The sequence below is a fragment of the Hippocampus comes genome, unplaced genomic scaffold, assembly GCF_001891065.2.
Source record: "Hippocampus comes isolate QL1 unplaced genomic scaffold, H_comes_QL1_v1.1 scaffold80, whole genome shotgun sequence".
NCBI classification, from domain to species: Eukaryota; Metazoa; Chordata; class Actinopteri; order Syngnathiformes; family Syngnathidae; genus Hippocampus; species Hippocampus comes.
In genome coordinates, this window is record NW_017806164.1 from 2,114,808 (window position 1) to 2,132,582 (window position 17,775).

The 17,775-nt window shown below is 40.8% G+C and overlaps 1 protein-coding gene across 3 annotated transcripts in view; it reads left to right on the plus strand.

Annotated features, from left to right (window-relative positions):
• Positions 1-17,775, plus strand: part of galnt2 (UDP-N-acetyl-alpha-D-galactosamine:polypeptide N-acetylgalactosaminyltransferase 2) — a 48,128-nt gene that overhangs the window by 14,300 nt on the left and 16,053 nt on the right. For 2 of the 3 annotated variants that reach the window (XM_019895882.1, XM_019895884.1), the window contains exons 2-5: positions 8,854-8,935; positions 13,351-13,504; positions 15,986-16,084; positions 16,191-16,258. In XM_019895882.1, coding sequence (XP_019751441.1) covers positions 8,854-8,935; positions 13,351-13,504; positions 15,986-16,084; positions 16,191-16,258 — 403 coding nt within the window. Of the gene's footprint in view, positions 1-8,853; positions 8,936-10,346; positions 10,481-13,350; positions 13,505-15,985; positions 16,085-16,190; positions 16,259-17,775 lie in introns of those variants that run through there. The other variant, XM_019895885.1, reaches the window with a different exon arrangement.

Consider the following 17,775-nt stretch of genomic DNA (forward strand, 5'->3'; position numbering starts at 1 on the left):
ACACACACACACACACACACACACACACACACACACACACACACACACAAGTTGGTGTGACTTGTTGCAGTTTGGTTCGTAATGTATGAGCAAAATAGCTCAGCTGCAAGTTGACACAGTGAATTTACCCCTCTGTATTTTTCTTTCTTTTTCTTCTTGAGGCGAAACGAACCGTGAGCGCTCCTCAAAAGAAAAGCGTGCGTTCGTGAGTGCACGCATGTCACGCGCATTTGAAAGTTCTGTGACGGTTTGCACAAAAACGTTCCCACTTTCAGGAATTTTAGTCTGAGGTCTACAGAAGAGCACTTTCCTTTTTGAATGATATCCAGCTCAACATGGGTAGCTCAGGTCTTTTTGAAGTCGATGCAGAGCTTTCCCAACAACCAATTCCATTCAGACTTGCAAGATTTATTGTTCCAAGATTGTACACGTGGTGTGACCCCAGATGTTTGAGGTCAAATGTCATATCACATCAATCTCATTCTACAAGTGTGTGTTTATTTGTCTGACCACATGTGGTGACAGCTGTCATGATGCACATATGTTGTTAGTTTGCATGGAGCGACTACGTTTTAAAGGCAGTCCATTCCGAGACGCTAGTCAGACTACCCAGTTGTTTGGATTTGGAAACCCCATAGTGAATGTAGGGGGGGAACAAAATAAAACACGTAAAATATATTTTAACATTCAGGGTCACGTGGCGCTCCCAAATGGCTCTTTTGATTATTTAAGTTTGCTGACCCTGAGCTAAAACAATATTATATTTTGTGACATGCAGATCATATAGAGTGCCATGTCTAAATGCAAATGCATTGAATTGTGGTGCAGGTTTCGCTTTGACCTGGACCTGCTAAGGTTATTGTAACATCACAGCTGCAGAATGCTATTTGCCTGGCGGACATCATAAATATCTGTGCTCACTTTCATGTGGACATGATAAATCTTTGTGAGCCTCAGCTCTACATCGAGGATGAGCTTCTATCCCTGGTTTGATCCTTTCTTGTTGAACAAGACTGAACTCAGGCATATTCGAAGTTCTGCATTCGAGAATTTGGGCGGGGGGCGGGGGGGGTGTAAGAACTTATTGATAGCTCAAAATCTGTTCTCTTGACTTTCCAGTGCGATTTAAGTACAGTCAAACCACGGTTTTCGAACGTCTCTGTTCTCGACCAAATCGGTTTTTGACCAAAATTTTGAGTTTTTAATGCCTCGGATTAGGAAAATCGGTTCTCGACCAAACTGAGCGCACTTGAATGTGCCACTTGACTCCTCTCGCCTTCCTTACACGAGGAAGTGAAGGCTTCCTCATGTTGTGTTCCATTGTGAGCAGACATGTTCAATAAAGATTTTTTTTTTAAAAGAGCATGATTTCGGTTCTCGAACAAATCGGTTTTCGAACAGCCTTCTGGAACAGATTATGGTCGAAAACCGAGGTATGTTTTTTGGCGCCATCTGGTGGAATCGAGGTGGTGTTGTTCGGGTTTATACATTGCCTCTGCTTTTTCATCTGTGTTTTGAGATGTTTGTTTGCGGAAAACGTTTATATTTTTACATTTTTAATTTTTGTTATTCTATAGTATTTTATTGTTTAATAATTGTAAAAAATAAAGCTGGCTACTTCACGGATCTTTTTGGAGCGTAACCATTGTGATAAACGAGGGTTCATTCACTGTACTGTCCCAGGTAATACTCTTAACCAACATCATGTGAAGAGGGTTAGCTGTGAAGAATAGAAGAACTGAAGACAGTCGTTGATGTAACAGGAGTTCATGATAGTGTACATTCTTGATGCATGACATTGATTCTTTATTATTCTCTCCATTTTTTTTAGTGCTTTGCCTATATCTTGTGGCATCAGTATATGCAATTACAAATTCCGTTTCGGTGCGGCATTCTTTTTTTTTTTTTTGTTGTTGTTGTTTTTGGTGGTAGGTCCCATGATCCTTACGAGAGTTCAGTAAAGTGTTCTTCTCCAATAAGCAACTTGTAATCAGAGATTAAGGGAACGACATAACTGCAGGGTGTTTTGGTAAGGGGAATAACACAATTAAATTGGGAATGAGGTCACACTGAAGCCATACTGAAGTATGTCACATACACTTTGAAAGGGTGGGATTGAACAAAATTTTACTCCAACATTTTTATGTGCACCCAAATTTGACATGTCTTGATCAATCTGGTTTTTGCTCTGTATGTTTGAGGCGCATTTTTATTTTGAGTCACTGCGGTAAGCAAACACAAATGTCCATTTGTGAAGCAACCCGGTCCGGTCCAAAGAAGCCTTAAGAATAATTGTATGCGCTTGTTGAAATCGAAAAGTCCTCACAAGCTCCCACTTTTTCTCTCTAGCTCTCCACCCAGGCCTGGCAGAAGTAGTGGCATAGTTGCAAACCACCTCGGTTTGACTCTTTTGTTTGCTTTGGTTACGATAAACACTGTTGTATTCAGGCATTATTGATTTTTGAATAAGTGTACACTGCAATTGGCTGGCAAGTTGTAAAGAGTGTACCCCTGCCTCTTGCCCAATGTCGGCTGGGGTAGTCTCCAGCTCTCCCGTGACCCTAAGAAGGTCAACCAGTTTGTCCATAAATCTGACAAGATTGTGGCCACATAGGTGAACTACTGGAAGTACTCCACAGACATTGGTCATCAGTTTTATCACAAGGTATACAGAACAGTAAGGACAGACAACCTTTAATGCTCATTCACACTATCACTGATTGGGAACTCGCAAGCTGCCTGGAACTCAGGCAAATTAACCACCACACTGTTAGTAATCGAAACAGGAAGTTGCATCAACCTTTTTTTTAAATGTACAATTTTGTTTGTTTTTATTAACCTACATTAATTACACCATCAAGTCTGTCTAACTCCACATAAACTGAATGACCAAACAGTCAGAGAGAATATCAGTCAAATGAGATGCTTGCATCATATTGCATCGTTATAAAATCACCCATGAAACTGCATAATATTCTTCTGACCAATTTGACCACTTTCTTTTACTTAACAGGAAGTCAATATCAGGTAAATATGACCCTTGTCCTTGCTCTTGTCGGCATGTGTGCATTGCGGAGTACAACTTGGGTTGGAGGTTATAGTCGACGAAACACCCACGGCCGGAAAATTCATGAATGCAAACTGACGCCATCCAAATGTTGGTGTGCGCGCGATAGCTCTTGGCTTCTCTCTGAGTTAATCTGTCATCAACTGTGATCAGATTATCGTGGATTATACACTGACCATTAGCGGATGAACACACACTTGCTCACGCACACACACTCGCGCTCATCTACACAGTGTGCGTGTAACCTTCCCGAACACACGAATGTTTCTGGGGCCTCATGTGCACACGTACAAATATGAGCTGACACTGGCGAAAGCTCTCTCTCTCTCTCTCTCTCTCTCTCTCTCTCTCTCTCTCTCGCTCTCGCTCTCGCTCTCTCTCTCTCTCTCTCTCTCTCTCTCTCTCTCTCACACTCTCAAGCATGCATGCATGTCGTGATGTGTTGGGGGATTTTAAATTTATCCTATTAGCCAAGCAGCAGGTGTGAGAACACCCAGCAAACATCCTTCACTTGGCATGAAATAGACTAGGGCTATTAATTACACCTGGTTGAATTGTGCTTTCATACAATACATGGCAGGTACTACTACTGTATTACTATTTGTATACAATTTCTCACTGCTCATATTAGTATAATAATTGTTAAGCCATCCAGCTTTTATTTTTCTGTCTCAATGCGTCGAGGTAGAGGGCCGATAGTCTCTCTGAGTTTCTGTTCAAGGTTTCCTCCTTGGGGCGCGTTGTCACAAGCACACTTCGGTCCAGTTGAACCCTGCTTAGTTTTTCCTCTTTGGTGCTGCTCGTTTGGTCAGATGTGAACACTGTAATGCTTTGTTATGGACTCCATCAACTGGTCACCTGTTTTTGGGTGCATTTCCAAATGTGTTTGCCTGTGGTGCAAAGGATGGAAATGGATCAGGTTTACAAATTCGTTGTGGTTTATTAAAACGAAAACAAACGTGGTCTTAAACCCGCTCTATGAAAATGTGTTGTTAAGTTCTATTTTAGCATTAGAATTTTTTAACTCTTCTGATCTTTCTAATTCATATAATGTCTGCAAAATAATAATTTTGTCATTGCTTGCGTGCACTCCTGTTCAAGTATGAGTCACCAATGCATTCATTCATAGCGGATGTAAAATGTATAAAAGAAACATGGCAGCGTTATTTAGACTTGCATTAAGGCCATTGTAGTTACTTCTGGCTGTAAATTAAATATTTAAATTGTTTTGTGTCAGTGTGTGCACTTTGTTCGTCGTGGTGCTTTGATACGGGGCAGGTTCTTGTCACATTAAGACATTATTGTTCTGGAACTGTCATGTTTCATTTAATGTCTGCCTGTGTCACAGCAAGGCCCAAATTGCTGCTCATTTCTTAAGAGGATAGGACACATTCAGCACTGAGTCTTGACGGTGACCAAAAGCAGTGTTGAGCTCAATGAGAGAAAACAAGTGAAAGCCTTTTTAAAGCCAAAAGAGAACAGAAATAAAAGGATGGAAAAGGCAGGTCAGTATCATTCAACCATCTATGAATTATACTGAGTTATATAAAAATTGTTTTTCCCGCCATTGCAACAGCCCATATTTCAAGGACAGAAAACTGCAGACATAAAAAAATAAAAATAAAAATCAGGTTGTAAAATCCATCATACGAATGCAATAATATTACTCCAGCATTTGTTCTGTAAGTTATATCCACAGTAGCTTTTGGAGAGGCGATTATGCCCACGTGTCCACTAAAGTGCTTAACTGGTTCTCATTTTCATTTTAAAGTCCTCAGCTGTGAATCGCAAAGATTTGTGGTGGTAATCTGAAAATAGGAATCTTGCTGAGTGCATTCAATTCATCGAGTTTGTGTGTCCCTTGGGAAAGGTTGTACTATATGAGGCACTCTTTCAGCCATCCATCGGTCGTCCGGAGCAAACAAAATAGTTATACGAAGGACTTAATTGTGTCAGTTTTCAATCCAACTCATGTTCCTCCAGCTACCTAATGTGAATTTGTGACTGATTCAAAGTTGGATCTTACCATATATACATAATTTCAATTAAAATGTACAGTATTTATTATGCTCATGATTACAGTATAATTCCAGTGCTGGAAATCAATTAGGTAGGATTGGTGCCTGGCTCAGGGGCACTCCACTCGAAGTTACCAAGTAGACTAGCATATCTCCAACATCTACTTGCCATTTTCATTTGTCCAAAGCACAAATTGAACCGTGAAAATTGAAATTCAGTGGTGCATACAACTGTCCAGACCAATTAAATATGACATCATTCTGCTTGCAACGGAGACCAATCTAAGATTGAAGACTTCAGTTCTGCTTTTGCCTCTTTGGGTTACCTTTCTGTGTTTCGTGCCCTTAAGCTGTGCTCTCCAAAGTCTCAGAAAATTAGTTTTTCCTTGAGTCCCCCGGAGTGCCTTGAAAGAGGTTCAGATGATTATCTAAGAGTACATTATTTGAAATGAGCGAAACAACATTTTCTGCCTTTGAACTACAGTAAAACATAAGAACTAAACACTCTTTGACGCCGTGTATGGTGACACTGGAATATTATCACCTGTGAAGGCAACACCTCAGAGTCGCTGATGTTGTAGTAGTCCACTTACCTGACCTTGGTGCAGGCAGTACAGATTCTGTTCCCACTCATTGACGGTGTAAATAGTTGTCCGCTTCTCTATGTGTCCTGAGTTTGGCTGCCGGGTAGTTCGCCTTATGCCCAAAGGGAGCCGAGATTGACCTTCCCACTACCTGAAAAGGGCCCTGTGGCATAGAAACTGATAGCTATGTTAGGTGTACGTCTGTACTGCACTGACAAAACTCGGCGGAATTAAATCTAAATCCTCGTTGTTAAAAACTGTCTTTTTGTATTACTTCACATATTTGCAGAACAGATTATTCTTGCTCCCAAGTTTCCTTGCAGCTTCTTGTGTTGAATTGACGCACAGCCCATTTTTAATCATTTATAACGACTTAAGGTTCTAATGATGTGCTCGCATGATTTAAGGGACTTTCCAACTTGGCTGAAACACCCCCTAAAATGTCCAGTGGTCAGAAAATTCTATTTCACTGTGACATCACTTTTGTTCCACTGATGTTGCCCACTTGGCTCTGTTGAAAGGACCCCATGCGTTAGCTATTAAACTGCTACTGGAAGCCACACTTGTATGGCGTGCATTGGATGCTGCCAATAAGTCCAGATGCTAATTGGGTGGTATTTTCATTGGGAGGGTGTGTTCCCATGAGCACTCTTAGATACCACTGTTCTAGTGTGCAAAGCCAGTGAGCTGCAAGACTTGTTAAGAATCAGTTGACAGTGTTTTGGTAGGGCTGGATGACGCTCAGAAATAAGAACATGGGACGTAATAAACCGATTGACTCAAGTGTTGACGGGGAGGGAAAGCCATTTGGCGAACTTCAGTAGCTGATGTCTGTCATCTTAAGCGGCTATGAAATAATTTACAGCGGTGTCACAGAGCCACAATGAAGGATGTCAGCCCATGTAAATCTGCTTTTACTCCAGAGGGACACTGGGTGGCAAGGGGCGTGGATCAAATGACGGAATGATTGTACAGCATTCGTTTTTATTGAGAAAAGGCAATCATGATGTCATAATTTTATGTTACATGATGTTGACTCTTGAAAATGTCATGTCACCTTATGTAAGTGTATTTATTTCCACCGTCATTTGCTATATGTACAAACGTATCGGTTCCACCTGCATTTTTGCACCGATGTGAATGCGAATTGGAAAAAGGAAGAGAAACGCAATTGGTCCGCCCTTTGCAGTTATAAATGCTTCCACTCCTCTGGGAGGTCTTTTTGCAATATTTTGTTGTCTGTGGAAATTTTGTATTTCAATGCAGAAAAATGACACTGGCCTCTGATAAGGAAAAATTTGGATACTGTCCTCTGGCGTCACTAAAAGTATTTACCAAAATTGGTTATGTGGTCAGTGAAATTGTTATGTAGATATGTAGTGGTGCCTTGAGGTACGAATTTAATTTGTAACGCAAAACACTTAAATTATCTTTCCCCATTTATTAAAATGAATGGAAATGCCATCAACCAGTTACAGCGTTCTTCAAAAACATGAGAAACGAAAAAGTATTTGGAAAGGTTTTTTGTAAGAAAAATAACGATTAATATTACTGTCATTAAAAAAAAAACAGTGAGGACATAATTAAATTGATTGTAAAGAATTAAACAGTTTTTTTTGCCATATTTTTGCTTCAGTTCAATGGACATTGTGCTGCTTCTTCCAGTGTGTGTCCCTTGGCCACCAAGAGGCAGTATAATATCTAAATGGACATACAGTCGGACCCCACAGATTTATAATGAGTGACAGTTGTCAAATGTTGGCTCTAAAAATGCGTAAGATTGGGTCCCTTGTATCTCACGTCACTATATCTTCTCTGTGTAAACGTATTCTGTATAATGTGCCATGTAAATTGATCAAGGTTGCCTAAAGAGATGATTTGTTGTCAGGCCTGCTGACAATTGATGATTTGCCCATCAACAAATCCAATACAGTTGCATCTTATATCCTTCAACAACTCTGATAAGGAAAAATTTGGATACTGTCCTCTGGCGTCACTAAAAGTATTTACCAAAATTGGTTATGTGGTCAGTGAAATTGTTATGTAGATATGTAGTGGTGCCTTGAGGTACGAATTTAATTTGTAACGCAAAACACTTAAATTATCTTTCCCCATTTATTAAAATGAATGGAAATGCCATCAACCAGTTACAGCGTTCTTCAAAAACATGAGAAACGAAAAAGTATTTGGAAAGGTTTTTTGTAAGAAAAATAACGATTAATATTACTGTCATTAAAAAAAAAACAGTGAGGACATAATTAAATTGATTGTAAAGAATTAAACAGTTTTTTTTGCCATATTTTTGCTTCAGTTCAATGGACATTGTGCTGCTTCTTCCAGTGTGTGTCCCTTGGCCACCAAGAGGCAGTATAATATCTAAATGGACATACAGTCGGACCCCACAGATTTATAATGAGTGACAGTTGTCAAATGTTGGCTCTAAAAATGCGTAAGATTGGGTCCCTTGTATCTCACGTCACTATATCTTCTCTGTGTAAACGTATTCTGTATAATGTGCCATGTAAATTGATCAAGGTTGCCTAAAGAGATGATTTGTTGTCAGGCCTGCTGACAATTGATGATTTGCCCATCAACAAATCCAATACAGTTGCATCTTATATCCTTCAACAAAACTGTACCCACAAAGATGGAAGCACACAGTTGTCGAAAATGTCTCAAAAATGAAATAAGGGGATCTCTCCCTCACTGTGAAATGTCTGAAAATGACGGCTGAATGGAAGGAATTAATGAGCTCAGACACACTGTTTCTGATGGATTAGTCTTGTAAATGGCTCCGATCTTCATCTCTGAAGATTCAATATGAGGAGACATAAAGGCAAAAGATTCCATAAAGGGAATGAAATCTTTTCAGTGGCAGATACTTTATCTGTCACTAATGTTTTTCTTCTCTGTCCTAAGAATATGTATTTACACAGAAAGGTATGAAAAGCAACAGGTTCTCAGAAGACGCCTGCTGACCAAATTGTTGCATGCCGTTCCCTGAAGTCTAGACTTCTAATAGTCCTGTCTCACATTGCATTGATTCAGTGGCTTTAAACGTTATATTAGATTAAGTGCTTGGATGACTCATGACCACAATAGCTAAATCTTTTCCTTTCTAGATTGACTCTTTGACATTTTTATAAGTTGTGTTAAAATATTTGTTTTGTTTTTTTTCTTTCAGGATGACTGGGACTCGAGCGACGCGTCCCGCCGACACAGAGCTCATAACACTGATGACAAGACTCAGGAAGTTTTGCCGCCTGGTAAGAATCTTACTCGTAATGCATCACAGTTATGTCGATATATTTTTGGTCGAAATGTCCAAAGAGAGGGTTACAACTACGAATGCACAATCTTGCGTGGCCGCGGCTTATTCCACCAGGTATTCTCCAGTTGGATGTAGGATCTGGATCATTTCACCCAAATTCTTTCAGAACTTTCTGTAAAAATTTTAGTTCATAAACCAATGCCCAAAATTGGGAGGACTTCGGCCTCTTACAAAAAGTTCACGGATGTTTGTTAAAACTGACAATCAAATTACACTTGGCTCTGGGAATGGACTGATTGAGAATTGGTGGACAGTGGGACCTTGTTTGTCCTGTATGGTGACACATGAGCTTGATTTTTCTGTATAAGGGAGAAGCTCCCTTCTGACTGAGGCCTAAATGTGCTCAAAGATCGCCCTGGAGCTTATTAGAGTTTCTCCCAAGTGCTAGTTTTCATACATTATATTCCCCCTTTGTGCATGAAGAGTCTTGTGACAGTATATTTTCAAAAGGCGTGTAATTTTAATTTCATTGCATCTGAACAGCGGCGCAAGCATCAAGTAACGCATAAAGCCGACATTCCAGTTCTCCATAGGTTGGTATAATTACACTGGGGAACACAATTTTGGTTGAGTTTGCTCTGACAGCTGTTTTCAACTCTTTCATCTTGTCCAGACTTTGCAACTTTTTAAAAAAGATTATTTATTTATTTATTTATTTGCTGCAATCCTTCAAGTCCACCAATGTAATCGCGACAGTATTTGAAGGTGTCATCGAATTGTCCTGCTGCTGTCTTTAAATGAATCCATCTCGAGCGACATTCTTTGACCCGCCCTGAGCCAACTGGCTTTATATCAAGGATAGTGCGGGCCCTGTGGTTTGCCCATGTGGCAAAAAGTTTCAGGGTGTCAGATAACAAGCCTATTTTCAAGATAGTTTGCTGGCTTTACATTTAAATAATGTATGCAATATGAATGACTAAAAGAAAAAAACTTCACTCACTCATTCTGAACAAGTTACTTGATATTATTCCAACAAAAGTTGTAGCGCATAGCACGTACCCTTATTTAATTTAGGAGCAAAATAAGGTTACAGGGGGGTCTGCCATATCTAACGACATCCAGTTGTTGGAGTTTGTAGTTGTGGTTTTACATTAGAAACTGTAAGATAAATACATCCCAGCTGTGTCTAGAAAGCAAATGTATCTCCAGTGTTCTGGCAAACCAAATCATTTCCTCCTTCAAAAGTAATTGATCAGTCTTACATGTTTCCCATCCTCTTCGACCTTCATACGTTACACCAACTAGTAACAGAAAAGACAATTCATTTCACTTGGCAGTCCAATGGTTGAAATTCCAACGCGATATGTCCGCAAAACCAACTATGCATCTCCACCCACTGTTTCCAGAAACAACATCTGAATCCAAAAGCAGAGCAGATTGAAAAAGTCATAGCTGAGCGACTTGTCATGCAGTTCTCGTCTGGAGCCTTGCTCGGATCTGTCGCCCCTCCCTCCCACACCGTCCGTGTGACCCATGAAAAGTTGAGTGCATGCATCTGATTGATTCATGAGTGGAAATGGATTCCAATTTGACTAGAGAAGTGGGAGGCTTTATAACTTCAGGGTGCCTTTATTCATCACCCAGGCAGTTTAGCCTATCATAACACTAGCACTTATATTCCCCAAGATATTTCAAGGACAAGCAGGAGGAGAGTGGACAGAGTAAGGGTGGAACAGAATGTGTTTAAAAAATATTTGAAAAAAATGTTAAATGCATGGAGAGCAATAAGTGTGCATGGGTTGTCTTGGTGACTGTGCACCACCCATTTTAAAAATCGAAAGGGAGGCACTTAATAGATTTTGCGTTAGAATAAGTGCATTTAAATTGAACCTTTGGAAAATGAACAACTTTTTAGCAACCGCTTGGAGAAGAAATCCCCTGCTGCTTTTTAAACAGTCCCAGTCTGCCTTCTTTTCATTCCACATGGATTTCTCAATTCACTAGCAGTTGCCTTAAGGGCCAGAAATAGTTTTCGTCATTTCTTGTTGCATTTGTTCAGTTCTCCACCCTGAATCAATCATCTCTAAAAACAATGATACAAGATTTTTCATTTCACCACACATTTAAACAATTATTTTAAATTTGAGATTTTTGAACAGATATTGTCATACTTTAACGTCAAACAATAAAAAGACCAATGTTGAGCTTATTTTTATTTGGGAGTGACTCTAAAGACACATAGTGGTGTGTTGGAATGGAGTGAATTGAGTGGGTTGGTGGAGTTCCACTGGATGGCTTTGGAATGGTTACTCGGGGGAGTCCTGTCTGCCATGCACCATCAGTATGACAACACCACAGCATCGTGGGATTTCCAGAAAATACTGCAGCCAACACAAACAGACAGTCAGAAGAGGCTCAGAGTGGAAAGAGCTCAGTGAGCAAGAGGCCAAGGGAGAGAAGTGCAGACTGTTCAAACTGTCCATTATTCACCAGTGGAAAAAATAAATCCAAACATGCACACCACAAGCCAGTTCTATAGGGGATGCACTCGAAAATATGGGCTCAGGGAGGGTTTTTTTTTTTTAATTCCTTTCACATGAATGAGAGAGGTTGTGGACATCTAATCGAGCATGTCAGCCCTGAAAGTGGGGCTCTGTGGATATGATATTATGTACATTACAGTTCAGTCTGCATTAAGTTAGTATGAAATGGTAAAACCTAATCAGGTTTGTGTTTGCACGTGGGTGTGTAAGCGGGATGGTGACAAACAATGAACAACGAGAAGGAACGCGACAATCACTGTTAGCCATGTTCAATATCACTTTTTTAGACCGATACCAGTATGGATATTTAACCTTTGAATACTCACCGATACAGTGTGCTATTTAACACAATGGCAAAAATTTGTGAACAAAGGTCTTTCTTTCCGACTCAGATGATGATTTGCTGATGTCAAACTTCTGCAGGATGGCGCCAACTACTGCAGAGGAGGACTTATTTAATGTCAATTTTTTTTAATTGCCTTGATCATCTGGGGCTGGTGTCAGGAGCCTCGATGTGTAATTCAACATGTTAAAATAAGGCCGGTAGAGGCCTGATACCAATCCCGCGTACTGGTACTCACTCCTTCATAGTCACTGTATTTATTTGGCACCTTCTGCCACTTTATTTGATGGCGTACTTCCCCAAACCGTACGATGCAGCTCGGTGGACACAGAATATACTTAAAACTTCCAGGCGGATTTAAAGACGGAAGAAACTCAAATTTATTTGGGAAACAAAATAAAGAAGAAACATTAATGGTTGCCATGGAGCCCCGAGATCAGCAAGGACATCATGTTGCCGTGTCTCAGCCGCTTCACTTTGCACTCACAGGCTGATCACTGTGAGCCTCATCTAGTTAACATGCGAGACACATACACATACTGTCAAGTTAGACACATGCACTCGTTTCGGTTGTCACCTCTCATCCTCGTCAGCGTTCCCTTCTCTCTTCTCTCGTTGTCTCCGCCTGCCATTCCATGCACTCTCCTCCGCAGACAGATAGTATAATCTCACAGTGCCATACGCTTAGAACAAGTCATTACCATTGCAGCGGCGTTCAGCTAATTAGCCGTGTCTCAGTGGTCGTGATTAACTGGGAAATCAAACCTTTTTTTTCTGTTTAGCGATCTTGGTAACCCAGGCAACGTCTTTTTGAATGTTTGCAGGTTTTTCAACTCGCACATTATCAGGACAGTGTATTAGTTTTTTTTTCTCTCTCTGTTTATGAGTAGAAAATATTTTACAGAAGCTAAGCAGCTTTCTTCTCAGACAGCTCTGAAGTCTTCTTGCATCAACCTTGCCGCATTTCATATTCCAACCTTACAATGAATGTAGAATGTATAATCCCCTTTCTAGCCGAGACACATTTGTGTCGGCTCAGAATCTTTGGAGGTTAAAATGATTTGGAAATGTTGAATTTATTCGACATGTGTCACAAAGCGGAACCGAGAATGTAAACGTTGATTTCAAACCTCCGGCTTAACGGTACTGCTTCTTTCCTTACAACTAACCTTAGAATACGCAGAACTCCTGTTTCTGTGTTAATGTCAGATTGGGAAGTATAATGCTGTCCCAAATTGTCGCTGTTCAGGCCACCCACGAGTTGAAACAGCAATGCCTGTGCTCTTTGCTGCTGAGTTGTGTGCTTCATTTATTGTCCATTACACCAAGACGGTTAATCAACAATAATCTCACATAATTGCCAGAATCCTCAACGATCAATCAGCCAGTTATTATGCCCCATGCCTATATCTGAACAAATTAACTGTAAACCACCCTTGTCAATAGTCCCCATAGAATGGCAACAAAGCACAGCAGGTTTTTTTTTTTTTTTTGTGCTTATTATTTGTGTCTGTCTGTGTCCAGGTAAAGTCCGCTGGCAGGACTTCGACCAAGATCTGTATGTTGGAGCTACAGTGGTCCGACCAGGTCAGGACCCATATGCCAGAAACAAGTTCAACCAGGTGGAGAGCGATAAGCTCCGTATGGACAGAGCTGTACCGGATACTAGACATGACCAGTATGTATTATCATTTTTCACCGATGTATACACAACCACGCACCCACACAAGCATATTCTTTTGTTTAAGATCCACGTTTCACCTCTTCACGCTTTTTCATGTGTAACTACAGTGTGCAAGCCTTTCTCCATGTCTGTTTGACTAATTTGTCCTACAATGATAAGATCCGATGGAAACACGCTCTATTGTAGTGGTGTCGATCAAATGAAACGACACCAGGAAGTAGCAGCAGGTTCCAAGCACACTTTACAGTGAGCGATCCTTCCACTTGTAATGGCGACTGAGAGCATATCAGTATAATAGGGGACAATCACATGTGGAGTCATATCGGTTGAATTTTACTTATAAATCACCAATTAACAGCACAGGTTTTCTTCAGGCATTTTTTTTGTACGGCGCATGGGTAAGACCACACTTAAACCCAAACCAACACCTTAGCTGTACTTTGGCAACAGCGGTAGAGGAACTCGTACATCCTTCTGTTTATTGGACCTTTTTTTAACTCATCCATCCATTTTCTTCTGCTCATCCTGTTCAGGGTCTCGGGTAAACTGGAGCCTTTCCAAAATGACTTTGGGCTAGAGGCAGGTTAAACCCCTGTTTGGTTGGCAGCCAATCACAGGGCACATATACAGAGAATCAATATGTCGATACACCCCTGCTCAAATGCTTGGTTTTAATGATTTTTAAAAAAATAGTTTTTATACACCACAGAAACCTGACATTTGAACAGGAGTATGTATACTTTTAAAATGCATTGTAGACAAACAACTATTAACACATTTATTTTGAGGAGGGGTGGGGAAGGGTTGGATCCACACAAGCATGGGGGAACATACAAACTTCACACAGAAAGGCAGACTTTCTAACCCTTTTAGAGAATAGGAGAATGGGTAACCAAATATGCCACAGTGTGTATTTACAGTATTATATCGAGTGCAAATCTGTTAGTAAAGAATTGACCAATGCCTGTCATTATTCTGTCTTGGCTGAGGTCTTCTAAGTGCCCTTGTCGTCTCAAAATAAACGCACCCATCCTTTTTGTTTCCTGGCCTTGCTTCAATTTGCTCTACAGACAGATGTTAGTTGTGCTCTTTAACTTTAAATACATCAAGTTTTTCACAGCCCCGCTGTTGTCACACTGGAGGCAAAACACATTTGCTTTGATCGCTCTCCTTGAAGTCGTTCCATTACAGCAGAAGGATTAGCATCTGTTTTATTGCTTCTCTGCTTCACCAACCCATTGTACTTCATTTGATAACATTTTCCTGGTGATGCTGATCTTGCTTTAATAGCTCATTAAGCAAACGCTATGAGCTCTCTATGTTTGCTTCCAACACTCACCCGTCTATTCATCAGAGAGGTTTTATTTTTGCACTTCCAGTCCGACCACACAAACATGCCGTTAAAAGTCTTTTTGAGAGTGACAACGGTCATGCCTCACTGATGCGCTGACCTGACGTGGCTAGCTAAAGCCATTAGCCTACTAAAAGAGTAGGGATGCGTCTCATATTGATTTGGCAGTGTTCTGTCAGTTTGCCCAGCATGCAGGCGCTCTCGACGGTGAAAGGGCAAAAAGACGGATTCTAGGGTCTCCCCAGCCCAGGGACTCATTTGCGATTTTCAACACAGAATCCTAAGAAGTTAAAGATTTCTGATAAAAGGCTCACACCTTAATAGTCTTTTCTGCCAATGTGATGATTGAGGGGATGTTAATTTTAGATTGATGAAGTGACATATTGATTTGTTTGAAGCCAATGGTGCTGTGACAGAGATAGAACAGATACAAAGGACCACACACACATACACACTCAAATCCATTTTCTACACTTTGGCTCTAGATACTGCACACGCATATCAAAACTAGTCTGGTGTGTATGGCAGATTTTTAATTGGTTGTTTGTAGTGGCCGGGGTCAGACGCGATGAGAGGCGGTTGCTAATGAGGCCATGGTCCTCTACTGCTTCCGTTTTGCTCTCTTCCCCAGTGTCTTATGTTCTTGATTGTAATTCAGGTGTGTCTCTAGTGAAACCCAATGCCAATCTCGGCCAATCTCAACCTTTTTTGAGCCAAGGCAGATAATGGACATTGGAAAAAAAAATCCACGGCACACCACTCGGCAAAGCGATTCCCAAAAAGTATATATGCAGATTTATTGTGTACCTTCACTCATCTAGTGGAAGAGCATTTCATTGTTTTGCCTCCCATTATACATGATTTATATATATAAATTAACAACAAAAGAAGCTGTTAGAAAATACTATGTATTTTTGTCAACGTAATTGACATCGGATAATTTTCCACGGCACACTAAAGTGCCACGCCACACTGGTTGAAAATCACTGCTGTATAGCATAGTGGGTACGCATGCACCTTTGTCTTAATTCATTGTGCTCACCGGCGCATTCCCACTTCACAACATCTGTATTCAAATGTGTGTGTGTGTGTGTGTGTGTGTGTGTGTGTGCGTGCGTGCGTAGTTGCAGACATAAGCAGTGGAAGTCAGACCTGCCAGCTTCGAGTGTGGTCATCACCTTCCACAATGAAGCCCGCTCCGCTCTGCTGCGCACCGTTGTCAGGTACGTGAATGCTTTTTGTTCGTGTTGCACATAAACAAATGTAAATATTGGGATCTTGGTGTTTTATTTCGCCCTTCTCCCTTTCTCTTTCTTCATCACGCTTCAGCGTCTTGAAGAAAAGTCCCACTCACTTGGTGAAAGAGATCATCTTGGTCGATGACTACAGTGATAATCGTAAGCACAATGCACACAACAAATGGCCATAACACTATTCATTGATTAATTGATTCTGGGTGTGACCAGAATCCAATTGAGTACATTACCATGATAACTAGCAGCATAGCTCGGGGGTGTCTACTTGTTGAGTTCAGAGTCGAAAAAAGCAAGTGCAAAGTGTGAGCGCACATGAGATTGTCTAATCTTTTTTGTCGTATTTTCACTTATTGATGAAGCATTTCACCAGGAAGCTGCCAAACTCAACTTTTTGTTTAATTTAACCGAGATCTACATGCATGTCCACTGTGTGCAGCCTATCAGAAGCTAATGTTGGTGGCTAACACTAATCTGCGCTAAGACACTACTTTTTGGCTTCGACTCATGCTTGGACTTTGGCCATCGCTTGAGAGTGTTAGCTCTCTTTCTCGCATAGCTGCCAAGCAGTAGGTGGTGAAACTTGATATGTAAATTACAACGGTTTGCTCACAGACATATTTCAATTCCTTTTTGACCATTTTTATATAACTAATTAAAAAGGCAAATTCCCACGATATGTTCTCTTTAATGATGTGCTCTGGTGAGCTAATGCGGAGACATCATCATTTCTGCTGCGGCATTCCAGTAGAATGCACTACTTGGCTGCAACTTGAGGGAGCACCGAATGAATGATCCACTATCAACTAATGCAATTAGAACAACGTGAACTTGATCCTCAACCATATGCGCTGGCAGTGAAACGAGTTCTGAAGTATATATTTAAAAGACTTGTGGAGGCTCTCAGTCGTACAGGAAAGTTCCATCGTAGAAAGGGTTCTGTCAGTCGTCATCTGTACCTGTGGGTAAAAACAAAAAACAAAAAACAAAAAAGGACGTTTCGCTTCTCTCACAGAAGCTTCGTCAGCGGTAGACAACCCTGAAGTCTCCGTGAAGACTCCGGGAAGTTGCTCTGCGCTAAAAGGCTGAGCGTGGCCTGTTTGAGGACTGGGTGGGGATGGTTAGTCACGCCCCTATGATGAAGAGGCCCATTGGTTTCTAAACTCCCTATCATTGGGTCTTGATTAGGCCTATTGTTTGGGCTAAGGCTGAATAGCTACTTTCAGTTAGCCTGATCAGCATGTCTATGTCCCTTACTGGTCAACAAGTTATTGTAAATAGGAGACAGGTTAAATCTGATACCTCCTTCACGGTTCAGAGAGGGTGAAAATTTTTTAACAAAAATCGCTTCCTTTACTCCCCTTTCAAACCATCTCTTTTCTGTTCCTAGGATTTTTACTTGTTCATCTTCAATTGTGTGGTTTGTTTCTTTTAAGTGTGCGTATACTGCACTTTTGTTATCATTGTTTTTCCATTTGTGTTGATAAAGTCTTTTCTTGAGTGTTTGTTTGGTTTCTCCAATGTAATGTTCCTTGCACTCACTTTCTTGGCAACGGATGGAATAAATCAGATTGCATTTTTGGGTGTTAGGAACCCGGTCTGGACTGACAGAACCCTTTCTACGATGGAACTTTCCTGTACGACTGAGAGCCTCCACAAGC